Source organism: Takifugu rubripes, chromosome 13 (genome assembly GCF_901000725.2).
Source record: "Takifugu rubripes chromosome 13, fTakRub1.2, whole genome shotgun sequence".
NCBI lineage: Eukaryota > Metazoa > Chordata > Actinopteri > Tetraodontiformes > Tetraodontidae > Takifugu > Takifugu rubripes.
Window position 1 is genome coordinate 8483165 of NC_042297.1, and position 26348 is coordinate 8509512.

The window sequence follows — 26348 nt, forward strand, 5'->3', positions numbered from 1 at the left end:
CAACATTCTTCTGCAGTTATTACACTTAGTTATTCCACTGTTTAGAGAGTGCAGCTCAGTGTATAAGCAAAATGTCACGTCAGTGCCAGACACCAACATTTACTGTTCTCATCATGGTTAAAATATGCAGGCATGTTGTCTGTCACACAGAACGCTTGAGTTTGAGCCTTGGAACCTTTCGACTCACCGAACGGCTCCCTGCGTCGATCGAGAGGGTTTGTGTAATCACGGCTGCAGGTTTAACCGCATTCTTCAAACTATAATGCTGCATTAAAAACCGCTCCAGTTCTTTTATCCTTTGTAGGAGAAACACTGCAAAGGCTGCAGCGTGTAGTAAATCAGCACGAAGAGAACCCTTAAATGTCAGCCTCAGCAGTTCTTTGGCCAACGGACACACTGTATGACGTGCAAGGGCTCTGCTGCTTTAATGCACAAACATGCTCTGGCTTCAGTCTGCACTCCATTCTCTGTCTCTCCAAACTTGGAAAGCAGCACCCAGAGCTGAGTGCAGCTACATGCTCTAATCCTGTAATTACTGGCCCATCAGTGCCTTGTAAAAACCATAATTGGAACCACCTGTCTATTTGTTTTCTCTTTTCCTCTCCCAAACGGCTCCATGGCCAATGTGACATTTGCAAATGCAACTCTGGAGCTCCAGCAGAGGCTATTTTTTTTTTTCTTCTTTTTAAATAAATGTTGACAATTTCGTTCAGATCACATTTGCCTGGTGCCATGCGCCACAGAAAGGTGAGGGGTGCTGTCAAGAATGGCTACGCTCTATCCATCCATTTTGTAGACATAAAACAAGCAAGTATACATAAAAAAAAGAGCACGGCGTCTGGCTCAAGGACACTTGGGCAACGCTCTGGAAATGTCACAGTACATCTTCTGCTTTTGCGACTAGCTTGCTTTTCAGCTTTTTTGCTGAACTAAATTATTTTAGTTAGCAGGGGATGGACTGACCCCTTGACCTCTGGGTTATGGGCTCAGCACACTTCTGCTGTGACCTGGCAAGAAAACACAGACACAGAGGTGAAAACACTGATGACAGATAACATGGATCACACATAATAAGACTTTTGCCATAAGAATGAACCGCTTATATTGTATATAAAACACAAATGGAGCTGCTGTTCGACAATTATTATTAAAAATATTAGGCTGCTACAGATTCTTGATTGGATATTCACAGTAACAGCTTGTTTGTTGCTCTTCAAACATCTAAACTGTTTCAAAATGTGTTATAAAAGAAAGCTGACTTTAAGGAGATTGGGTTTATTTGAGCGTGTTGTCACTCAAACCAACCAAATAATTATTCATTCCATTCTTTTCAGGGATTTTGTTTTGAGAAACCTCTAAATTAATTATTTTTCTGATGTTTAAAGTAGTGCAGGTAAGAGCAATATTTTGTCCTTACAAGCACCTCAGAACTCATACAATTTAAATAAAACACAACTAACTACAGGAAAATGTCAAAGCACGTCGTGTTTGAAGGACTTGGACTGCTCACATGTTAGCAAACAGGAAAAATGGAGTGAAATTACGAAATCCTGTTCATTATTAAATGGTTGTGATACGGTAACTTGTGACATTCAATATTCTCACAATAGACAGTATTTAATCAAAATACAGCTATTTGTTTTTGGTCACAGAGCCACAGAATCTGAGGCACCGTCTTCCACAATTGTCAAAGTAATTCAAAACATACACATTCGACACTTTCATAGTCATTTCCTTGGAATAGGTATGTGTTTACTGTTCCCCACAGCTATGCTAACCTTCATTTTCATTTTATTTTCCCAGTGAAGGTCATTGTTTGCTTTCCTCCCTCTGTATATATATTACATTTCACAGTCTATTGCTTCATTCTCCTCTAATGACTCGCTGGCTCCTCCGTCTGATTTGCCAGAAATGAAAGCAGACATGACAGACTAAAATTACTTCAATTCTAGTCAGGAGTGGCGCTACATACCCTCAGTGACAAACACACGGCGGATAAATAACAAATAGAGAACGAGGCGGAACTATCAAGAAATACAATCATGATGCAATAACGCTGCACAACAGCGGAAAGGACATGAGTAAAGTTGTTTATGGGGCCCAAATGGAAGCAGTTATTATCCTATTTTCAAAATGTGCTTTTGTAAAATTGCACCCTCAACTGCTTTTTCCTCAATATACGATTACCAAAATGTGCCTGTATGCAGGGTAATCTTCTGCAGATGACGCTCCGACACATGCATTCTTTTTGCCATCATCAAAGTCAAATCACCGCCTTTAAAGCCATGAAACTCTTTAAAAGAAGAGAAAGCTCTTGTTTACTTGGCAAATTAAGTTCCTGTAATTTCCACTCATGATCTTTGGAACGCATGACATTTGAAAGCTCCCTGACAGCTCAAGTCCTAGTTTAATGCTCTATGAAACATTAAAGGGAGATTATGATGTTGCTTTGCAGCGTGATGTTATTATTAAATTTGCAGGAGAGTGCGCAGGCTTTTATAAAACAGCGTTTAATATCGCACCTTCCCCAGCTTCGCCCCAGGGCTCATAGTTGAAATGTTAGAAATGCTGGAGCAACACACGATAATTGAATAGGTGCCTGACTGCCAATCCCCACAACACCGGACTGGGGGAAGAGTCAGTCGTTTTAATGAGTGCTCTGCCTTCTCCATTGGCTCCACTGCTGCTCGCACTGATGGCCATGATGTTTTCTTACGTCTAGCTCTCTCCTGAGTGGCGGCAGATGTTCTGCATCCTCCAGCCGCGCTCCTTTTTCCGGGGGGAAATCAGGGAAAACTAGGTGCTACAAAATGAAACCACTGACACTTCACCGGCCCTGACACCAAACAGGGCCGGCAGCATCGGCAAGCTGGAGCGAATCCATCATTTCTCATTTTTAGAGGGTTCCATCTGCGCTAACTTTCATTAGCACTGGCTGTATCTGCAGTGGAGCACTTTATAATAGATAAACAGCACCGGGGCCCGCTCTCCAGGGACCAGCATCTGAGATGGGGGGAATATCCAGAGTGTAATTTGAGATTAAAAAGCAAATATTGGTTGATTTCCAACATCCTACAATTAATTGTATTCTTGATTAGATTTTCATATTAACAGCTAGTTTGTTGCTCTTCAAACATGATCTAAACTGTGGTGATACTATGTTATGAAGGGGTACAATTGACTCTTAATAGGGTAAAAATGTCAGACAAATATATAAAGAAGAGGAAGAATGCTGTTCGTGTCTTCTCCCAAAGTCTGGGAATGCTCCCATAAATATTTGTACTGCTTCATCTGCTGCTACAATTTTCCCACATATCTGGATGTCTTTACTCCTCCAGGAGCACCCAGTTCATCCTGGATAAAGGATGAAACCAGGACTGGAGCAGCAACGGTCCAAGTGTTGGTGCAGGTAGACTGGTGGAACTAAGCTTTTTTAATTACCCTTTTAATTGCCCCTTTAACACTCTGAATTAGCATTTTAATGATGGCTATGTAATTAGGGTGGGAGAGACTGTGAGAGCTGCCAGCTGCTAATAATGCCTCCCCAGCTCAAAGATCACAGCAACAGGAGACAATAGCCATTGCACCTGAGCACAACACATCCCAGCTCTCACCAGCAATCAAAAGATGCTACACACTCACACGCACACACACACATGCAAGAGGGCTTTCAGGACTCGCAACAAAATCCAAGTGTGCCCTCATGTCTGTATCACCATTAAGCTGACCTTGAAAATCCATTAAAGAGTGAATTATTGTCCACAGACACCAGCGTTGTGCTGGCGTGTTTGGGAGCTAATACTGGTTCTACAATAACCACACGCTGCTGGCACACTTTTACAACTTGACAGTATATTAGAGGTGGAGGTTAAAGCATTTAAAAATCTTCTTGGTTAATCTTCACATAGACTGAGGGATGAAAGCAGTTTTAGTAAATGAATTTCTGAGTATTTAAAAGACTAATAAAGCCTCCAAATAATCATACAGATCCAGTTGGCCCATGTGCAGAATGAGCAGGTGAAAGCAGGCGACGCTGCTGGTGTTGTTTGCTCCACCACCAGCTTTGTTCTCAGACTAAATGTTCCTGTCTTGTTCCTATCAATTTAGGATCCCCTGAAGAGTGTGTGACCAACACAGACGTGCACAGAGGTTGTCCAACGAGCTAACTTTCCTAGTGGGCGATGGGAACAACAGTTCATTGGGGGTTGGGTTGGGGAGGGTCATCAGAGCTCCATGTTCCTGTGTTCTGGAGATGAACCAGAGAATGTTCTCTGCAGGGAGCTGAGCATGTGTGGACACCTGGATGACTACGGAGCAGGGCCGGTCTGGCCACAACTGTATCGTTTTCCTACTGGAACAAATTTGTAACATCTCCCTGAGCAGCTGCTCCCACTTGTTTAGAGTAGCTTGGAACCTCAGACTCCCAGATGGGGGAGCAGCACTTTAACAATGTGACTTAGAATCACCTGGATAATGGTGGCGTTTCACAACTCAGAATAACTCCAATCAGGCCAAAGCTAAAATGGGACAGAAAAACTGTCCTACCCGGTCCCTCAAATAATGATTCTGCAAACCACCACCAGGGGGGGGCAGCCAGGACGCGTGTACCTTTCATCTTTCAGCTGTCGCAGGGGTCATTTTCTCTTCCAATTGTTTATTCAGATGTGAAGACAGATCAAACCTGATTGACTGCCTTTATTTCTGGCCAACCTGCACTTAGGTGATGCAGCAGCTGTCCTTCAGGCCCCACACGTGCTTCTGGTTAGCACCTGATTATTTAGCCAGGCCAGATAAGTATCAAAACAGGGAAACCGTGAAGAACTGTCTTTGTGCAGTATTGCTTCTGGGACAAACAGAGGGGGGCTGTCAGCAAGCTCGGAATGGCTGTTGGAATTATTTTTCCAAGAGATGAGGTCACATTCCTCATTTTCCAATTATGAAGAGAGGAAATCTCACTATTTACAGTCTGCACACAAACAAATAAACCTGTGAGAAGGCAAAACTCTGCGAGTTTCTTCAGGAAAAAGTCAACAAAACAACATAAAATAAATTGTCTTCCAATGAGAGTTTTAACTCAAACAGCATTTTCCCCTAAGTTGTCCATGACTGAAGACAACCAACAGCAATGTATGTGTGTGTGTGTGTGTGTGTGTGTGTGTGTGTGTGTGTGTGTGTGTGTGTTAGCGCATGCTTGTGTATCTAATGGTGGACCTCAAAAACTAATAAAATCAAATAGTTCAACTCTTTAAGGTAGATTCCACCTATGCCATATTATGTCCACATACTGTCTGGTGTCCAGAGCAAGTTTTAGATTAAAGAATGTCCCGTCTTGGACCGTGAAGGCAATGCTACTAAAAATGAGAAACAACAGAGAAAATCCTAATGCCCACATAAAGTATGTTGTGTTGCTAATATAAAGTATGCTGTGTTGCTAATATAAAGTATGTTGTGTTGCTAATATAAAGTATGCTGTGTTGCTAATATAAAGTATGTTGTGTTGCTAATATAAAGTATGCTGTGTTGCTAATATAAAGTATGTTGTGTTGCTAATATAAAGTATGCTGTGTTGCTAATATAAAGTATGTTGTGTTGCTAATATAAAGTATGTTGTGCTGAGACCCTGATATTAGTGCACGCAGCCATGTTGCTTCTGAATCGTGTACAAAAGATTATTTCCTCTCAAATGTGGCCATAACTCTTTTTAATGTCTGCCATATTTGTACTGCAGAGACATATATAAATGATTACAACATGAAAGTTAATCACCCATTTTTGAAAGAAAGTCATTGTAAATCCTCAAGAGGTGAATGAAACAGTAGAGATAGTTGCACGGCACTATATGGCGGTCCACTCCTTGATAGGTAGTCGTCCCCCATTTCTTAATATTAATCAAAGGGCATAAAAAACACCTTAAAAGTAAATTTTAGATTCTATTCTTGTTTTTTTTTCAAGTCCACATTTGGCAGTTTAGCCCAACAGATCCCTTCTGGTAGTATTGTGATGTGTGTGTGTGTGTATGTGTGTGTGTGCAGCCCATTTGGCCTAACAGGAAAACCGTGCATTTAATAGAAAAACATATCTGCTCATTTTGTTATGTATTTTCCAGACAGCTGAAGGTTTTACAGCTGCTTCAGCCAAACTTACAGCTCCAGATGTCGACCATTCTAACTCGCAGACGCATTTCTGAGCTTTGCAGCGTGAATATAAATGTAGATGTCGACAGTTCTCCAGACAAAATATCCATCAAAACCGAATCAGACAGAATGTTGTAGGAAATGTGATGTGTTTAACATTCAGCTGAATGAGAAGCCGCTGTGGTCAAAAGATCATTTACACAACACACACACACACCCACACACACACACACACACACACACACACACACACACACACACACACACACACACACACAGATACTTTCCTGCCAGGATGTGAAATGGCATCATTTGCATGTGTTTCTGGTTGATCACGTGACACAACTGCCGCGTCACTGCTGAACTCAGGTTTGTAATGCTTCGAACCTCAGACCTAAACGAACCCTTTATGCGTCCATAAAGGGTTTTAGTTCATAACTGTTTATAAGACTGATCCTCGTGCTAAAATCTACTTTGTTATTGTCATTTTTATTGTCCATCATGGAAGATAAATGCAACGCTCTGCTTCAATGTGAACTCTTGCCCTTATTCCCAACACCCTCCTAATGAGCCGCTGCCACAAGTGCGCCTCAGACTTTACTGAACTACATGACCCAGAATCCTTAGAGGGTTTAGATAAACAGCATGCAGTGTGTTTGCTGAATGTCTTTTTTTTTAAAGAGTTTGATTAAAAATATTCAAATGGCGTGAGAGGATTAGAGAGGTGCTTCTCTTTATCTTCCCGTTCTCTAGGAGTTCTGTTTGTCCTGCTTATCTAATGATAACCACAGTAGTGTTCCTGAGTGCGTGCAGGAACCATCACACTTTTCTTTCCTTATCAAATGTGGTATTTTACTGAGCCCACTCGTCCACCCTCACAATGGGAGGAGCCGATTGTGCTGAAGGTCACCCCGACACCGGAGCTGAATGACTGACATTTATCGTTGGGTTTGCTGGTTTTCAGCAATGGCTTTGAAGCGTGACTCTGCATGTACACATGGGGGTGCACGTGGGCGCGAGCACACTGCGGACGGTCGACTCTGTAAACGTACACCCCGGAAGAGAGTTTAACTTTACATCAAAGCCTTTAACGAAGAAGCACGGTGAGTTTCCACACTCGGGGTTGGATCCAACGAGTGTATCGCCGTCCATTGAGGATTCCTATTTTCAGCATTTATATCAGCCGCTTTCTCTTCCTGTTATGAGAAGCTGATATTTCTTCTAACCTTATTGGAAAAGGACATGTCTCTTTGTGCTCCCATCCAGGATAATCAAGTCATCCTGGTCCACATGCCTCCCCGTATCTCTCCTCCAGCGCCCTGACCTTTATCTTCAGCTAAATCTTATTTGCCTTCAGGACTTTATGGGGTTTCCACTCGTTCATAATCTATTTGCAGTGTCCTACAGACTTTTCATTGCTATGACATTTGACAAAAAAACTTAATGGTAAGATATTTCAGTCCATGTATTCATTTGTGGTCGACTTTGAGTGAATCCGTTTGGAAGCGGCGGGTGGATGGATGTGAGCGGCTTTGCTCCAGGGACATTTTCTCTGTACTTCAAGGAGATTACTTTTTTGGATGCGTGCTCCATTAAGCAGCTCCTCGATTTGTTAAAAAAAAAAAAATTCTAATACAAAAAAACAAAACTGTAGCTGCTGTTGTTTACTGTCAAATAATAGAAGATCAGGAAAAGATGAATGAGTCAGTAACGCTTCATTTTTCACTTCAGCTCATCCAAAAACTTTCAGAAGAATCACTGAAGGAAACACAAAAAACAAAGAAAGTGTTTAGATTGAATGAAAATAACATTCATTGTGTGTATATGGTGCAAATGTTGCGTACCATAAAGCGTAAACATCATCAGTGCTGATAACCTCACGGCTAAAAGGACTAAATACGCATATTACATCAAATATTAAAATAAACAGGTAGATCCTGGTTCTGTGTGACCCAGAAAGAGTTTAATATTGCCTGGTCATGTATCAGTGTATCCTGGACTCAGCAGACATTTAATCAGGAGGTTGAATTCAACCTAAAATAAATCTAAACAGAGACGAGAGCACATCGGAGGGCTTTGTCATCCGGGGAGGTTAAAAACATGATTAAATGAGCCACATAAAAGCAGGTAGCAGTGATTTGTGTTCATTAAAACCTTTATGAGGAGCCTTTTCACACAGCACTCAGTAACAGCCCCCCCTCAGGATGGTGTTAGTCTTTCTGTTTCTTTTAAATGAATACATTTTATTTGAATCAAACTGAATAAAAGAAAAGCCCTGAGTTGTGTAAAGACTGGGAGGTGCGTTTGTGCCGCGCGGCGTTGTGAATAGGACGCTCTGTGAAGCCTGTAGTGGTGCGTTGGGGGGGTGAAATCAGTGACATTCTTCAAGGCCAGTGTAAGATTAAAAACCGGGGCTGTCACGCCTCAGATCATATATTCACAGAAGATGAAGAACGCGTCTTTGAAGAGACGCCAGATCAGAGCTGTTTGTGGCGGCTCCATTACACAATCATATAAACGCTCCATTACTGAATGAGGACATTAATTACACAGGTTGGGGCTCTTTTTTTTTTTTTTTTTAAAGTTGCTCTTCTCTGTTCATCTTCTCTTTGTTCAAGTTGAAATGTCAACGGTCTTTTTTCCTTATTTTCCACAGTCATGTTGCAGCGCTGGGCTTAAAGACCAGTGATAGAAAAGAATAACGGCCTCGGGCTCAACGTGTAACCAAGAGCATTTATGCAGAAATGAAAAATGTCAATAGTTCTTCCTTCCATAATATTGCCTATTCCACTGGCATATAACACTGGCCTGTGACTCGTGGCCATAAAGGCAGAGCACACACTACAGTAGACTGAATAATGATGAATCCAACTCCCATCTGGGTTTGCTTCACTTGCTGTGGCCTTGGGTCCTTTAATAGCCATGGTACAGTGGATGGTTTGCTATTCTGCATGTCCTTCAAATACAATTTTCCATAATGGTTTTGTCCCGCTAGATTTGACATACACACAGGCACACACACACACACACACTAGAGCGGACAGTACACAAGCCCAGCTTGGTGCATTTGCACATTTGTTTGACGTTAATTGATCAAACACAGCTCAGATCACAGCGAAGAAGGGAAGGAGGCAGCAAAAAGCTGAGCTGCCGAAAAAAGTATTAATAAAATTATCAAGTGTCTCAGGTTGCTTTTAATTCAATTGTCTCTCTTCACATTGGCTGGCTGTGTCAATCAATGTGCCTCCCTTGTCTTTAAAGCAACAAAGAAGTTATCCATTTTGGCACATTAAAACATCAATGTCTCATTCCTGTTAAATGGCAGAGAAAAGATAATTGGCATGTGTGTGAGCATATTAATTAACTGATAATGAAACGATAAGGCTCCCTCTCTATCTGCAGATGTGAGGCCACTAATCAATCGGCAGCGGAATGGGGTAAAAATGTGCTTCTTTTATCCCACTACTGAAATTAAAAACCGATTTAGTAGCACATTTTCCAACAAAGTGCTTTTCATTTATCTTCTCTGGCACATTATTCAATCACAATTTCCATTTGTGTAATGGTAATATTTTCATGTAATTTCATACTGCATCTGAGATGGTTATTTTTGATATGGCTTTGTGAAATGGCTATTCCATTCCAGCTCCATTCACTGCCTGGTAATAAACTTACAACCTATATTTCAGATTAAATGTCTCCAGCAAATGGAGTCAGCCTTAGAGGCATCATGGAGACAGAGGAAAGATCACTTCTGCTCCCTGGTGGTAATAGTGGGTACTGCACCACGATACAAACCCATACCGCCCCCTGGTGGCACAAACTGGATTATCTTTGCCGCCTCAATTCTTGGCAGGTGCCTCATTTATTCGGCAGAAAGGTTCAAATGGACAGGAGGAAGAGCCCTCTGATGTAAAGAAGACAGTACCGAGCAGCACAGCTGCTGCAATACAAACGGACTGTCTTATAAAGCTGCTGCTCTAGCCTGCAGCTAAATTGGAAGCATTTAAAACAGGATGCTGCAACTATCAGCCCTTACCAGAGGTGTGTAAGCACTTCAGTGAAGGAGGAGATGAGACGGTACATAAACCAAACAAAGGGAGAGAGAGAGCGCTGCAGGCAGCCCCACAAAGACATAAACCAGTGCTCCAATGCACAGCAGATAGGCCTTCATATGAGCTACACACACAGTGACCACAAGGGTATGTTTTATACGCGGTATATTTATTTTTAAAAAGCGTTTTGTGTGTGTGTCAGAGGCCCCGAGGTTGACGGACAGTAGTGCAGAGTCGCCTCCTGCTGCTGACAGGCCCTCCTTCACCCCAGACGGGCCAATCTGTACACAGAGCGACACAGACACACAGAGCCCATCTCAGTCAGCACACAGTCCATTTGTCATGTCAGATCGCCTCAGCGAGACAACCAGTCAAGTTATAGAGGTGATTGTATCAAAGTGACCCCAATGCAATGGTCATAAATTGCCTGCTTTACGGTCAGGTGATATATCTCTGCTCCGGTGATGGAAGTGGGAACAGTGGGAGGCTGTTCAGCAGATGATTGGAAGACAAGGATGTGTAGTGAGAACATTTAGAAATAGATATTTTTCCTACCTTGCATAGAGAAAAGATGAAGGGGGCGAACGGAGCTCAGCTGGAACTCTCATTTTCCTCCTGCTCCAAGTCTTTGCCGTCAGCGTCCATGGTCTCCACCACCGTGGTCTCCTCGGTGGAAGAGGCCGTGGTCGGCCTCTCCTGCGGTTTCTCTGAGGGCTCCACCACCGTGGCGCCCCGGCTCGTGTTGCACCCCATGAGCTGATCAAATGGGAGTCGTCAGAGAGCTGTTGAGCTGAGTCCGCAGGCAGGAAGAGTGGGAAAGAGCTATTCACACCTTCAAACCCGCGCCAGTGTTGTGAGCTCAGGTGCTTCTGCTCTCCATGGCAACTTCCTGACTTCCTTCTGAGGCCGGTCTGATTTGTGTGCTGGTTTTATTTTACCATTGTTCGCTGACTCTTCTAGCATAATTATCTGCGCGGGTTGAGAATTAACCCCAAAGCACGACACAACCTGGTTACTGATAAACACCGAGGGAATTGTGTGTCAGCCGTGGTTACCAAGGTGGAACATTCACTTTAGAGATGCATTATTATTATTATTATCAGCAGTATAACATGTGCTTCAGTTTTAGTTCTAAAAAAAGGAAAAAAGTCAATAGGATTTCAACATTTTACTGGCATTTTGTTTTACAACACAGAATGAAAAATGATAAACACATGGAGACAAATGTTTGCTATTGGTGATTAATATAAAATGTACCAAAAAAGTTCAAAAGCCCTGATGATGTTTCAAAATCACATTTTCCCTTCATTCCTAAATACTAAAACATAATGGCTCATTATGGTGACTCCTTCAGCGTCATCATAATGAAAGTGCAGTTTTATCCTTATAAACCAGTATAAAATATTTCTGCCAGCAGTCGGCTGAGCTTTGCTGGTGTGAACGGGTCGACAGGCCTGACTGATGGACTGTCCAGGGTTCAGTCCAAAGGGTGTCACAGTGAAAAGCCACAGAGGAAATATTCATTATTCCTCTCGCTTCTGAATGGGTTTTGAGAAAGTTCCGGTAACTTAATAAATCCAATAATATGGTCAAATGTATTCATTGCGCACAGTTAAAAACAACCAGGGTGACCAAAGTGGCCATTACTAAAAACCAACAAGATAAGCTAAATATGATACAATAAAATAACAATAGTTGATGTACAGCTCAACCTGAATCAAACTCCAGGGAACAGAAGTAAGATTTTAGTGCTGATTTAAAAACCTCAAGCCGCTTGTTTGGTCCACTTTTGGAGACTCGCGGGACCTTTTGCTTTGGGCCTCATCTTGGGGAGATTGTAAATCACCTGATCAGCTAAACCTGGAGGATTTCATCAGGGCAGAGCAACATCATAAACACAAACAGCCAGACTGGAAGGACAGAACGTGTAAAGTGCCAGTGAGAAAGTGAGCAGAGGCCTTTTGGACGAGCTGCAGGCGTCACTCGGGGGACAAAGTTAAGGTCACATATGAAGATGCTAGCCCAGCCTCAGTGCCCAGCCTCAGTGCCCAGCCTCAGTGCCCAGCCTCAGTGCCCAGCCTCAGTGCCCAGCCTCAGTGCCCAGCCTCAGTGGCCAGCCTCAGTGCCCATCCTCAGTGCCCATCCTCAGTGGCCAGCCTCAGTGCCCAGCCTCAGTGCCCAGCCTCAGTGCCCAGCCTCAGTGCCCAGCCTCAGTGCCCAGCCTCAGTGCCCAGCCTCAGTGGCCAGCCTCAGTGCCCAGCCTCAGTGCCCAGCCTCAGTGCCCAGCCTTAGTGCCCAGCCTCAGTGGCCAGCCTCAGTGCCCATCCTCAGTGCCCATCCTCAGTGGCCAGCCTCAGTGGCCAGCCTCAGTGCCCAGCCTCAGTGCCCAGCCTTAGTGCCCAGCCTCAGTGGCCAGCCTCAGTGCCCATCCTCAGTGCCCATCCTCAGTGGCCAGCCTCAGTGCCCAGCCTCAGTGGCCAGCCTCAGTGCCCAGCCTCAGTGCCCAGCCTCAGTGCCCAGCCTCAGTGCCCAGCCTTAGTGCCCAGCCTCAGTGCCCAGCCTTAGTGCAATACAGGCTTGGAAAACTCTTTCCAGCTCTGCTGGAGAGAGATGACTCCTGTTATATAACAGCCACAGCTGCTAAAAGAGTCCTTTTACAACAAATTTCAAAACTGCATCATGGTGCTTAATAAAGGCTGAAGAATTTAGCTCTAAAACAGCAGCATAATCCAGGTTGTTGGGCTGTTCAGACATAATGAACTAGATTAAATTTAGAGATTAGATTAAATAGATTATAGATTAAATTAAGAAATTTGAGGCCCATCTTGGTCAGCAGAGAATGCTTTACAGTCTAGATTCAGCAGCATGACCCCCAGTTCTTTACGGGCATATGATTAAGATCATTTAAAGAAATCATCATTATTTTAGCAATACAATAATAAACATTAAGATATAAGCAATAAAAAAGCTGTTTTAAATACAGAGAGCAAAATTTAGAAGAATAAATAGTGAGTTGGATGTGGGCAGGCTCCAACGAGTATCTTAGGTTTGAAAATACCTGAAGGAACAGAGTTAATCAAAGCTCCGGCATCACTCGACACCGCTGCCCGGAGCTCAGCAGCTTTGGCTTTTTAACGCACGCTCATTTCTGAGCTGCTGCCAAGCGGTCATTCTCAACATCTCTCAGTTGCTGCTGATGCAGAGACAACCTTCCTCCCCAGCGAGGTCTCTTCACTAAGGGCTCATCTTTATCCTCCTCTCTTGGCTGCGTGTAGCGTCTGAGCAGGTTATTGAGTTCCTTCAGACGCTGTTGGAAATAGAAGGAGCATTTGAAAAAAAGCAAATTTAAACGCTGACCTAAATCATAACTTCAGCGGGGTTCACAGACCTCTCTGGAGCTTGAGTTGGTTGTGTACGAGAATATGGGAGAACCGGGAGATGGGGTGGCTCTGTTATATGGAGAAATGTATATGGGGTATTTCCTGGACAGCCTTTGCCTGTGAGAAGCTTTTTTCCTCTGTCGCGGGTACGGAGACGAAACAGGAGTTTCCATCTGAGAGCAACACACACACACACATGAGAAAACCCATGAAACAGTCAAACTAGTTCCAGCCAGCATTCTGGACACATCTACTCACTCCGGCGATGGGTTCAAACTGCATGGCGAAGGGGCTCATCCTGGCTAAGTAGACCTGGTTGTAAAAGCCAATGAGGTTGCCCCTCAACTCCTTTCCTGGGTGATGTGAAGATGGTGTGGTGGGGGTCAGACTGTGGTTTCCATGACCTGTAATCAGCAATGGGAAGAATTCAGCTGCTTTAGTACAGAATAAACTGTGATGACTGACATTACTGGGACGGTGCTGGTCATAGAGTTTAGAGTTTGAGTTAGAGTTTGAGTAAATTTAAAATAAGATCTAAAGTTATGGAGAGATGTTAACCCTAATTTCTTGAGAAGTGTACACACATCATTCCTTAATTGTTACTTGAGGTCACCAAATTTCCTTTTGGTCTGGAAGAGAACTGCCAAGCGGCGCTCCGAGGATCCGGCAGCCATTTTGGTTTTGTGAAAGAATTTTCTTTTTGCGGTTACACTGATTGCCCACAAGGTGGCAGTAAAAGAGATACTGAAAACATCCTTGTTGGCTGCAACTGTGGCAACAAAAGCATTAACCTAAGTCTGAAATCAATGATTATTATTGACTTGCCAAGCATAATAATAATAATAATAATAATATATGTAAATTTGCCCTGCACTCATGGTTCTAAAGTCTTAAGTGGGTTCATTTGCAGGTAGTGGCTGATTCTCTTACTTTGGTTTTCTCCATCTCCTCTGGAAATCAGCACATTTTTCCAGACCTGAGGACAGACAGCATTCCCACGTGCCAACTTTAGTCATAAACCGTGTAAAACTATGTAAAATACGCAAAGAGAATTGATTCAAACTTGCATTCATGTCGGCCGCCAGGTAAGAAGAGTAGCAACTTGTTATGTTCTTGAAAAGGATCTCCACAGAGCTGACCTGTAAAAGTCAAACATTTATTATATAAAGTGTTAAAAATGTAAAATCCAGTTTTACTCACCTTGGCTATGATGTAAATGGAACACAGCAGGAGCTGGTGCAGGTGGCGGTCCACCATCAGGTCAGTGCAGTGGACCAGCGAGTGCTCGAAACAGGTCCAGATCTTCCCCCTGAGCTCATCAGACAGCTGCAGTGCCCTGCAGAGCTCCCTCAGATGCTCCCCCATCAAGGTGTACACCTGAGGACAAGATGAGCAAGCAACATGCAGCAACTTGCATGCACACTGGTACCATCATCCCCCAACATCTTATTCGAACACTGGACCGGCTTTGGCATAAACACCTCCTCTGTTTGATATTAAAGCACCTTAAACCATTTGATCAGGTTATCCTAGATCATATGTTCCACCTTATATCTGCTGACACGACTCCTGGACAAGCAGGTGATCATCTGGAGCCACAGAGTAGAATAGCATTGCTATCGGAGAGGAAAATAGAGAATGGAAAAGCCACACAAACCTTGCGGGTGAACAGTTGGAGGGATGATGAGGGATTCCGTTGGATCGAATAACTATGATCGACTGGAAAAGACGGAAGAGACATGTTGGCTTGTGTCAGGGAGGGAGGAAGTGCACTAATGGACAGCATGTGTACATACTCTAACAACAATAATGCAGCTTATTGTACCTAATACCATGTTTACTTCAGGGTAAACATAATTTTGCTGTGGCTCCTCCAACAGTGTCGACGGCATCACCTGGACAGAACACCACGATTAGATTACTATTTGTACAGGAAATACTGTGTCTAAGAGGGTCATTGTTCTATCAGCAAACACTAGCATGTCAAGCATGCTGTCACCAGTGCGGACCCTTATCTAGAACCACTACAGACCTGCTGGCAGGGGGGCAGACGGCCCTCGTTGGTCTGCAGTTCCTCCCACAGCGGTGAGTTACTGGTCCATGCCAAACTCTCCACAATCTGCCTTTCAAATTGGCAGAGGCGTTTGAGCAGCTGGCTGGATGGTTTCACATCAGCGCGCAACACCGGCTCGATTACCTGCCAGAGACATTTAACAAGCTTTTTGGACGAGTCCATTCTCACTTTCTCAGAATTTATCCACTAGTGCCGTTAAATGTTTGATGTGTGAACTAAAATCTTTCTTATAATCTAATCTAATCTAGATCTAACAAGCATGGATAATATGGGGGTGGGGGTGTGTGCAGAAACACACCTTCAAGAAGTGGTATGGAGGCAGATTGAGGATCTTAAGGAACAGAGGAATGTCACATGGGAAGCTCCTTGAGACTATTGGGATCATCAGGGAAAAGGCCACCAGACAGCTATGAAAAAGTTTGCTTTCCAACAAGCCCTGTAGCACATGTACACACACACACACACACACACGGCAGTGTTTTCCTCAGTTCCCCACTGACACAAACATGCAGTAAATACAGGTGTCTTTCACTGGTTGTTAACTACACTCACCAAGATGTTCCTGATACCCCAACTGTTTCTCTTATCTCTGAAAAGGTTCCCCAGAATCTGCCAGAACTGGGTCTTTGCTTCGGCGCAGCACTTCAAAGCCAACTCTGCCAACACAAGGATGAAATGTGACCGCTTTCAACCACAAATGAACCTGTTATCATTCACATCTAAGCAATTAGGAAACTTTTCTTAATAACTGATTCTCTATAAATAATTAAGCTTACAATTTAGGTGTCTTCTGATTATTTTATGCATCTGTTATGGTATAAGCATGCAGTTTATACTGTATTGGTTATTGGTATCATTAAACATTGTATATCTTCTTTAGGGTCCAGTCTGTGGTGTTTAAAGAAGCTGGCAACGTGTATTATTTGATATTAAAAATGCTGCATAATTCTGACAAACTTGTTGCCTTGCATTATTTTCCGGTTGACAGCGATGTGGGAAGAAAATGATTCCAGGCAATCCGACAGGAGGGAGGAGAGAATTTGATTATAAAGAAGGGGAGCAGACTTGTCAACGGGCATCAGAAGATTATATTTTATAAAACAAACAATCTTTATTGTTTTAGTTGTTTTTTGCGAGAGGTGGATGAGTAGTCCTGTTGTTATGGACCGTCAGTCTTGTATATTTGATACCAGCTGCTTTTATAAAGACTAATGGACAATTATGGCCATTATGCAAAATAATTGGGGTTTAACCGGTGCGACAGGTCGGCGTATCAGTCAGACTAGCGATCCGTAAAGCCGTACCAATTGTGTCCCTTTCAGCAGTGTCCCTGTAGTGTTGCAGAAACATGTCCAGCCTGGGTGTCAGTCTGTCTCCAAGGACCACAATTTGATTTCTGAAAAAGTTTGTCAGTGTGATTCAGCAACTTTACTTCTGATATTGTTCTTTTAATAAAAGGCAACCAACCTCAAAAAAGCCTCGAGGCGCTCACTCAATTTAATGTCCCACCTCTCAGGGTGACCTGGAGCCTGACTCGCCATCGTTATCTTCACACTTTCCAAAAAAGATGACAGGAGAACATTTCTAAACTTTGGACTTCAGTTCACTGTTTTCCTCCTGCAGTTGAAAGGCACCGTGTGTCGGTGTGTGTTTGCATGCTAACACATTAGCTAAGTCACAGCTGTGCACGTGATCTACTACAGCCAGTTACCGTATGACTAGTTTCCTGTAGATGTGGCCCACAAAGGAGACACCAGAGCACATGTGGCCCGTGTGTGATTCATTTCGATGCTAAATGAAAGTTATAAATCTGTGTTGTGGCTGGGGTGAGGAAGCATCAAACTGACAGGTCATGTTAGGGCGTGGTGCTCATTTAAAACTGAGATAAAATGCTCTTTACAGTGCTGCTTATGAATGTTAGATGGTGTCATGAGGTGGAAATATTGACACTTTACAAGGACAAAAACATGGCTTATTTAGAATAGTACACTTATGTAGGATTCATAAATGATTTGAAGTGCTTGCTGGATCTCATACACCATTATCCAGCTGCTTGTCTAAATATGTTTTACTCGATCTGATCATCTAATGTGGTTGTTCTACTTCCTGCCTGAACAGCCTGTTTTAAATGTTAAAGCCTGAACTTAACTTTCACTTTACAACCATGTGGTAAATTTAGCCGACACTTTTAAAAAACACTTTACAGGATAGTCAAAAGTGGCTGGATCAGATTATTGACAGCACATTGATGAGAGTGGGAGAGAAGATCCACTTACCACCGTGCCTACGGTCGTCTGATCACAGCTGAAAGCTTCGAGAAGTTTTCTTCGCCTTTTCCCGCGAAAAGTCATGTGATTATTCTGACGTTTACCTTTTCCCGCCTTTCACTGTACTTGACAGATATGGCGCCACCATGTGGGCAGATCCATGAACGTCATGTCAGTGTACAGTGAGCGGTCAACGCATTATTAAAATTAAACATTATTTTCCCCTGAACAGCAGCGATTTATTAGAATTTAGGAGCGTTCATCAAGCTCACTTATATTCAATGGGCCAGAAATAAGAGATTTATCTTCCCACCCACCGACAAACCAACAAGCAAAGGCCTTTGATAGTCAGAAGAATATGTTTTAATAAAAATAATTAAACCTCAATTTCCTCTATAGAACTTCATAGAAAGTAATCCAATAAATTACAAATTACTTTGAAGATGTGTTCTCCTGCACTACATAAAGAATTATTTAGACTACACAGACCACAACTTGCAAATATTACAACTGTCCAAATGGGGGAGGGGGGGGACAGAACCTGTAACATTTAGGATATTATCAAGTCTGAAATAAAAATACAACCGATGATGCCGATTTTATCATCTCAGTGATCAAACACATGAAACCTGAAAGAAAACCTCCCTGTACAGCAGTAGTGTGTTCTTGTCATTCCACTTGCATATAGGTCATGGGTGTTGTGTGCACGTGTGTGTGTGTGTGTTGTTTTGATTTGTGTCTGTGTTTAATGCAGGTTTAACGCCGAGAACAGCAACACTTTATGAATACATTACAACCTGGAGGAGCAACATCATCCTGCAGTGTCTATAAAAGAGGCGAAATAAAAGCGAAAAAGTCCAATCTCATGTCCGTCAAACCGTCTTCCGGCTGCGTCCTAAGGAGGCTCAGCAACAGTCTTTAAACCATGAACCCGTCTGTGTGGGGGACAAAAGATCGATCACATACAGCAGAAGGAGCAGTGGGGCGTTTGCATAAGGGCACTATAAGTTTAAGAAAGCAGAGGTGTGGAGATACAAAATGACAGTGGCATGTTTAAGTTTGTTGCTCAGACATAGAAAAATACTGTACTGTTAGTAATCATTTAAAAAAAATCTGCATTGCAAGCAAGCCCATGACTAAATCTCTATATTTAACAGGCATACAAACAAAAAACAACCAAAACTTGAAAGCAGACGTACAGGATCTTCACCCACAACAGAAAGATGCTACAGCAAAACTTGAGAACTAAATGTATTCGGGGGGAGGGGTCCTGCAACACAGAGGGGCTGCTGTACTGCCCCCAGAGCCAGCAGAGGCCTCAGATCATTTCTCAGCATGGATCTAACAGTCCACTGTGTAACAGCAGTCCTACAGCCAGCACTGCTGTGCTGGAGGAGAAAATTGTTGGTGTTTTTTTTGTTTTTGTTTTTTAAAAAAGGTACTTCGGTTTGAGTGGACTCCAGTGTAAATGTGTATTCTGGTGATGTCGGAGCATGAACGCGTGCGAAACATGGAGAAAACAGCTCGCCAAAACGCGTGGACGCTGCGCACGACTGTCAAAATCGAGCAGGATGCGACAGGTACGGGATAAGGGCACTTCTACGACTAGCTGAAGCTCATTCGTGGATTTAATGATGCCGTAAATAGGTGACCGAGATGTTATTATTTTGTCATCTGAAGCTTTAACACTCAAACACGATAACAGTTACTACAATCTTAGACAGCATACAAACTATTTTGTGCTTGTACCAGGTATGATCGGTAAGACTTTGGTAGGCGGGTGGTGTTCCACACAATCCAATTTGAGATGCATTTAAGGTCAAATACACTTGTTACATGTTTTAGCACACGTCAAAGCTCACAAGGCCCCATTCCTTTAAGACAACATTCAGACTGGAACGTTGTGGAAGCAATAGATAGAGGGTGAGATGCAACTAGTCAGCACAGTGGAAGCTCCGAGTAGTAAAATAAACAACTCTAGCAGAGGAGAGGACGTCACGCGTGTGACGTGGACGTCAGCACAGTGAAGCCAACACAGTGGAGGTAACATGCAGTCAAAGAGACCAGGGCTGTAGCACTAGGTTTGGCACACTTTCTAAGGTTTTTCTGACTCCACAGTTTGAAAGGTTTTGGACAACATCATCAACATGTGTGCAAGTGAAGGGCTTTGTCGACTGCGAGTAGCTAAAGTGCACCTTGGCCATGCTGCGACATGTTAAGGTGAGGGAGATGCGTAGTTTCTAAAATTAGACAGTCAAGTTCCACTCGACAATAAGAGACTTGAGCTTATGTGCGATTTTTTAAAAAACAAAACAAACAAAGCATCTACATGGTTCCCTCAGATCCACACCATGTTGCACAGACAACCCAGTTATTACGTTCGCAAATTAATGACACTTAAGCGAGGCTGCGCAAGTTGTTGTGCACTGGGGTGGAACATGGCAGACAGAGAATCTACAGCTTCAGTGACATTCATTAGCTGCCCAAGTTATTGCTGACATATCCAACATATTGTCTGCAAAGCGTGTCTACGGATCTGTAAAATTATGCACTTTTACAAGCCAAAATGTTTGTCAAGTGTCCTTCTTTCAACCCCCCAACAATCAAAATATATTAATAGTACAGCTCAATGATCGTGTTGTAGTTTAGCTTTTTTTTTTTTTAATAAAATTAAAACCTGACATAATTACAATAATGCCTTTTTTGCAATTGTACATAATTGTGTGGTACAAGTTCACAGAGTTCAGAAATCTACTAAAGGCTGACATGCAAAATGTCTCAAAACAGGACTGTACCCGGTGAACACAACTGAAATTTGATTTCAGTTTCTTTAAAGTCATTTTTCTTTTACTGTTTTTTTTTCTCTTTTTTTTCTTTTTTTAACCTTTATTAGACAATATCTTCAATATTTTAGTTAGTTTGTATATTTACATGTAAAGAAATCACAACACAAGTGCTGGAAAATCCATATATATGTGTATATATGTTTACATTTCTAGTCAATACATAAATAAATTTATATTAATATTGAATCAGTCCTCTTCACTTGAGTCTGAATCATCAGATGAGGATGAAGAGCTTCCTGAATCTGACGATGACGACGATGATTCTGCTTTGCCAGAACCTTCAGGACCACTGTTTTCCTTTTGTTCTGCTGACTCTTCATCTTCTTCATCCAAGGTGCCTTCCAATTCATCCTCCTCTTCTTCCTTCACTGCCGGCTGCTCCGTTTTCTGTGTGTTTGACTGGGAGACGGCAGGTGGTGGAGGAGGGGGAGTAGAAAAGGTTGTGTCAGTGTTTGAGTTCTGCGACTGTGTGGCAGACACGGGAAGGTTAAGGCCTGGAGTGAGAAGCATCCCTGGGTAAAGCATACTGGACAGTAACAAGGGGTTAAGTGACAATTGGTGACTGGATGCTGCAGACGCAGCCGAAGCACTTGATGGGGTAGCGGAAGAGGAAGAAGAGCTGGAAGTGGAGGAAGGAGTTGTGATCTCTGTCCTTTCTCCTTTGGTGTCTGAGGTGTGAGGTGCTGCCTTCGAGTCTGACGGCTCGGCGGCTCTACCACAGGAGGTTCCCTTTGCCTTCTCCTCAGATCCCTCTGTGCCGTCCTGAGGGGACTTTCCAACCAAGTTGTTCATACCGAGCAGATTTGGCAATCCGGGCACACCAGAGAGCATCATGGGAAACATGGCAGCCAAGTTACTTGCAGCCATGTTGCTAGCATCAGACGGCAGCCCCATCAGGCCTGTGGTGAGCTGCAGGGACTGTAAACTCTGCAGGTTCTGTTGGAAGGCCTGCAGGCTGCTGAGGTCCAGTCCGGAGAGAAGGCCATTGGTCAGCATGGGATTCAAACCCAGAGCAGAGGCTGACGGGTTAGTTGCTGCTGCCGCTGCCTTCGCCAAAGGATTCTTTGGTCGACGTCCACGTCGACTCACCTCCTCTGGAACAATGGGTCCTGTCAGGATCCTGTCGAACATACTCTCTGGAAGGTAACCCTGGAAGGTATACGACACACGATGTTTAGCACAGCCAGCTGTAAAGATCATTATAAATATATAGAGGTGAAGAAAGGTTCTCCCTCATTTTAGATGCTGGCTAATTAAAAATAAAAAAAACTATTTAACCTTCTTGACTGTGACTTCACATCTTCCACAATGATCAGTGAAAAAAAAATGAGCACATTCTTAATTAGTTTCCACTTGTGAGCAAGAGATCATTGCCGGGGCTGGAGGCACAGCATGCATCTCACGTTAGCTTTGGCACACTGACACAAGCTCAGAGAGAGAGCTTCAATCTGATGAGTTACTTTGATACTTACAGACTTCTTGACAACATCAGCCCATTCGGGTGGAACTCCGTACTCGGGATTTTCCTGAAGGAACCGGCACAAGTTCTTCAGAGGAGGAGCAAAAGCTCCACCGACCTGCACAGATTACAGCATTGATAGAAGTCCCCCAGAGACAAGAGAACCATAAACTCTTTAAAAACTAATACAGACAGTGCCGAAGCACTTGTATGTATGTATCTTCGGTGTTACACAGGTATAATGATCTACATCATGCAGTACCCACTAAAAAACCCTGTAGCTGAGATTACTTGTCATTTTTTAAATGTAGGTTTTAGCAAACCTTGCGTGCATTCCTCCTATTGATGATCTGAACCCTTTCCTCTCCAGTCAGACTGTTCACATCTATCTTGTTTGGGTTCCTGCAGCGATGCCTCTTCTGTTTGGGTCGACCATCCTGGAAATGGAACTGCATCTGCATCTTATTTACCCCCTGGTCACAAAACAGAATTAATTTACATTGAGAATATTGGACTGTTTCTTTTATCAATTGCATTATCAAGCTATGCAACATGGGAGTGTTTGGGCATTGGCCATTCGTCACTACAGAAAGCAAATGACTAGGAAAAATTAGCTTTGTATGCTATTAAGCAAGCATAAGACTATGGACTTACAGGAATGAAGGCTCCTGTGTCTGCCACAAAGCCAGGGTGCTCGTTTAGCCACTGTTCCAAATCTTTCCTCTTCGGTGCATCATCGCCAGCGAGCCGGGTGCCATCTTTAAGGTTGATGACAGGGACCCTGCTCTCAGTATCTGGAGTACCCTGAGTGGAGCTCTGGCAGTATTGTAGCGCAGGGGTTGCACCCATGCCTACATGGCCAATTCCACCCCATCCTTGAGGCATCTGAGATACATTCAAGACATTAACAGCTCATCTTTAAGACCCACAGCACACACTGATACAGGGGGATAAGCTATATAAAAATAAAATAGGGATTTTCAAGGAAGCTGACATGCTTACCTGTTCAGGAACAGCAGGGACTCTACTCTTGTTCATGAAAAGGAGATCCATTCCCTCTACATTCTTTCTCCTCCCTCTCCTCTTCTTTACCACTGGTTGGCTGTCAAGCACACCATTTAATCTCATCTGACCAGCAAAATCTGCAGGCACTGCAAAAGAAAAGCCAAGTTGTTAGTTGTAAATTATAAGATTTTAAGGACCCAAGGTTCTGTAAAGGTTTAGCGATTTTCCCCTGAGATGTTGGCGATGAGGCAAAAGAGGACTATTGTGCCAATGGTACGCTTTGCTGCCATCTCGTGGCAGTAAACATTAGCACAGCCCAGTCACAGTCTTGAGACTAGAGGGGAATGAATACGAACCACTCTGGAAGCTGCACTGAGGCTTGGTGATATCAGCCAGGCCTGTGTCTGAGGCATTCTGTAGCTCGTGAAGGCGGGCCAGGTACTGCTGCTGGGCCTGTGGTCCCTCTTCTGACTCCAGCGGTCTCTTTAAAGGTAAACCTTGTTTTTGGAAGGTCAACTTCAGACCTCCCTCCTGCTACACACACAAAAACAAGGGTTAAGAAACTTTGCAACATGTATATATTTCCAAAAGGAAAACAAAGAGTTATGAAAGAATGTTTACCTTTTTCATAACAAATTTATTTTATGTGGGGCCTCTAATCTACATTTATATCTATGAACACTACGGCTGCTATGTTGATTTTTTTTTGTTTTCTTTACACAACAATACTGCAGTTCGTAACAAAAACATATCTTTGCCAATTTGTTGTTAGTGGTACTTGCAGACATAGAAAATGGTAGAGGCTTGTAGGATCGGGGGAAGTCTAATAATAGTTGGGGCTGCAGTGGGAAGCCATGCCATAGCTGCTGTCAGCATTTGAAGATTTTAAAGGTACCAAAGAGTAGGTGGACATAGCACACCTGTGGTTAAAAACACCAAGGAAAACATCCTTATTGAGAGAGCCGCACTCAAGCGAAGAAGAAATAGATGGAAGTATGAATCCCGCTAAGTTAATAACAACATTGCCTAGAAGTACATCAGAGAACACCCACAGCCATGCTCTCCATATCAATCTGATTATAAGCAAGACATATTTAGTAGAGAGTGGCTTCACACTGACCCTTATTATACACTCATGACTGAGTGATTTGAGCTCATGTAATCACAGCCTCGGAGCTCAATTCAAATTGAGTGTGTGGGAACAGAGAGGAAGGCTGCTATTAAATTAATCTCTCCTCCTGCAAGCCAGACAAAACCCCTAATCATACCCAGAGGGACGAAGGAGGAAAACCAGAGAAACATGCTGAACATGGCAGCTAGCACCAGTCATGGCAGCAAAAGTGGGTCCTACGATTAGGGCGAAGCGGACGGAAAGGGGCAAGTAGGGAAATATCAACATACTTCATTGAGTTTTACTGAGAACTCCTTGTTTTCTGCAACATGCTTGGTCACCTTTGACCCCTGTGGTGAGGCCGATGGGTCCTCGCACAGGCTGTTGGCGTTGTCTAGCAGCTTGGTGGTGTAGAAAGAGGCCACAGCACCTCCAGGCTCATATACCCGCCGTGTTTCAGGCCACTTGCCCTTTAGCACTGCTTGGCAGATGCTGTCCAGGCGGTTAATGATCACACGATCCTGAACAAACAACACAGATCATCAGCACAGTTTTGTTCTGCTTCTTTCAGTTAAACTAGTCAGTAACTTTAATTCTACTGAGTATTCATTTTTAATAAATTTAGTCTCTTTAACCATTTGCCCATGTCACATATTCTACATTGTTGCATGGGCAGCAGTGACAATGGTAGTAGCTTCAAGTATGACTCTGGATTGTTCCTTTTGTTGTCATTTCTTCCAATAAAAGCTTCACAAATCACTGGTGCAATTTATCAGCTACAGTGAAGTTGCACATATGTACAATGGGTCACCTTTGGCCAGTAGGATGCAGCAAGCATGTAACCTCCTTCCTGTAAAGGATGGGATGAGCTGTTGGCAATGCCATTTTCAGCTACTTGTGTCTCATCTTGTGTAGTGCTCAGAGACGCCACACTGTCCTCATCAAAACCCTTCACACTCGTTGCAGCAGGCACTAAGGAGGGAAGCACACAGGCAAATTAGACACACACTCCAAAATGATTACAGTATGCAGGCTGAAGATGTAAGATGCACTTCGCTCTCACCTTTCTTCTTCCCTTCTTCGCCCTCACTTTCACTGTCATCAGAAGATGATGAAGAGGAAGACGATGATGAAGAAGAACCAGACGAGCACGATGATGAAGAGGAAGAGGAACTGGAGCCAGAGTGTGATGAGGAAGAAGAGGATGAGGATGAGGAAGAGGAGGAGCGTGATGAAGAACTTGAGGAAGATCCATCCGATTCGGAGCCACGCCTCGCCTCTCTGCGGCCTCTCTTGCTGGGTTTTTTGGGTTTCCTCTCAGAGGAATTGGGTGTCAGAGGTTTGGTTCGAGCTGCCACCATCTGTTGCTCGCCGTCCTTCACCTCTGGAACAGGTTTCTCTTCTAGTCCTGTTGGAGTAGCTGGTGGTGGAGGACTCCACCTCTCCCCCTGCTTCTCTCTGCCCTCTTCCCCCTCAGATGCTGGTTCCACTTTGGGCACAATACTACAGGGATCTGCATCTCTCTGGGCTGGTGGTGGCAGCGGGGAGCCTGTCAACATGAAGCTGGAGACCTGGCTCTGAGGGTGTAGAAGAGACGTGGGTGTGCATGATTGCTGTTGCTGTGGAGCTTTTGTTTGGCTGTATTTGCGCTGGGCAACCATGAAGCTGAGCTCTGGATCTCTCAGGATGTGGTAGTCTGTTCTGCTAACTCCATGCTTTGCTGCACCAATTAGCAGGTCGCGGTCGTGAGTGCCAGCTTCCCACCAGACAGGTAAGTCAGAGCTCATCTGGCACAGAGACAGGCGATCGTAGAGTAATGGATGGCGAAGTACTTGTTCTCTAACTTGGCGAAGCAACTCTACTCTGTAAAGAGTTCGAGATGCTCTCTCCTCTGTTATGGGCTGAATGTTCAGTGAGGGGTCCACCACAGAGTCTGGAAGAAAGAAAGATAAACTGTGAGAGAAAGGAAAAGATAATAGGGCTGCTACAAAGGCACAAAGAAAGTTCCGTTTTTGTC

The 26348-nt window shown here is 43.6% G+C and overlaps 2 protein-coding genes across 7 annotated transcripts in view; both read right to left on the reverse strand.

Moving 5' to 3' along the window:
• Nucleotides 1–12606: 12606 nt before the first annotated feature.
• On the reverse strand, nucleotides 12607–19195 carry LOC105417239 (retinoblastoma-like protein 2). Its single transcript, XM_011609690.2, has 14 exons — nucleotides 17920–19195; nucleotides 17111–17197; nucleotides 16948–17039; nucleotides 16196–16299; nucleotides 15942–16079; nucleotides 15602–15766; nucleotides 15395–15464; nucleotides 15227–15288; nucleotides 14770–14946; nucleotides 14637–14708; nucleotides 14500–14545; nucleotides 13828–13973; nucleotides 13578–13742; nucleotides 12607–13496 (listed from the first exon to the last, which is right to left on the reverse strand). Exons 2-14 carry the CDS (start codon nucleotides 17182–17184, stop codon nucleotides 13332–13334), a joined length of 1476 nt encoding a protein of 491 aa, XP_011607992.2. The 5' UTR covers nucleotides 17185–17197; nucleotides 17920–19195; the 3' UTR covers nucleotides 12607–13331.
• A 1365-nt stretch (nucleotides 19196–20560) lies between these two features.
• The window catches only part of chd9 (chromodomain helicase DNA binding protein 9), a 50357-nt gene continuing 44569 nt past the window's right edge, over nucleotides 20561–26348 (reverse strand). For 4 of the 6 annotated variants that reach the window (XM_011609691.2, XM_029846657.1, XM_029846661.1 and 1 more), the window contains 9 exons: nucleotides 25395–26264; nucleotides 25143–25303; nucleotides 24622–24852; nucleotides 23577–23754; nucleotides 23218–23366; nucleotides 22870–23100; nucleotides 22539–22688; nucleotides 22229–22333; nucleotides 20561–21905 (listed from right to left, as the gene is read on the reverse strand). In XM_011609691.2, the coding sequence (XP_011607993.2) occupies nucleotides 20943–21905; nucleotides 22229–22333; nucleotides 22539–22688; nucleotides 22870–23100; nucleotides 23218–23366; nucleotides 23577–23754; nucleotides 24622–24852; nucleotides 25143–25303; nucleotides 25395–26264 (3038 nt within the window). In that variant the 3' untranslated portion in view covers nucleotides 20561–20942. The remainder of the gene's footprint in view (nucleotides 21906–22228; nucleotides 22334–22538; nucleotides 22689–22869; nucleotides 23101–23217; nucleotides 23367–23576; nucleotides 23755–24621; nucleotides 24853–25142; nucleotides 25304–25394; nucleotides 26265–26348) is intronic. The other 2 variants (XM_029846659.1, XM_029846658.1) reach the window with 2 other exon arrangements.

Coding starts and splice junctions, on each gene's coding strand:
- LOC105417239 (XM_011609690.2), bottom strand. CDS start 17,184: ATGGCGAGTCAGGCTCCAGGTCACCCTGAGAGGTGGGACATTAAATTG. Junction 15,767..15,941: donor CTCCATACCACTTCTTGAAG/GTGTGTTTCTGC, acceptor TGTCTCTGGCAG/GTAATCGAGCCGGTGTTGCG. Junction 14,546..14,636: donor ACCTGGCGGCCGACATGAAT/GCAAGTTTGAAT, acceptor GTCTGTCCTCAG/GTCTGGAAAAATGTGCTGAT.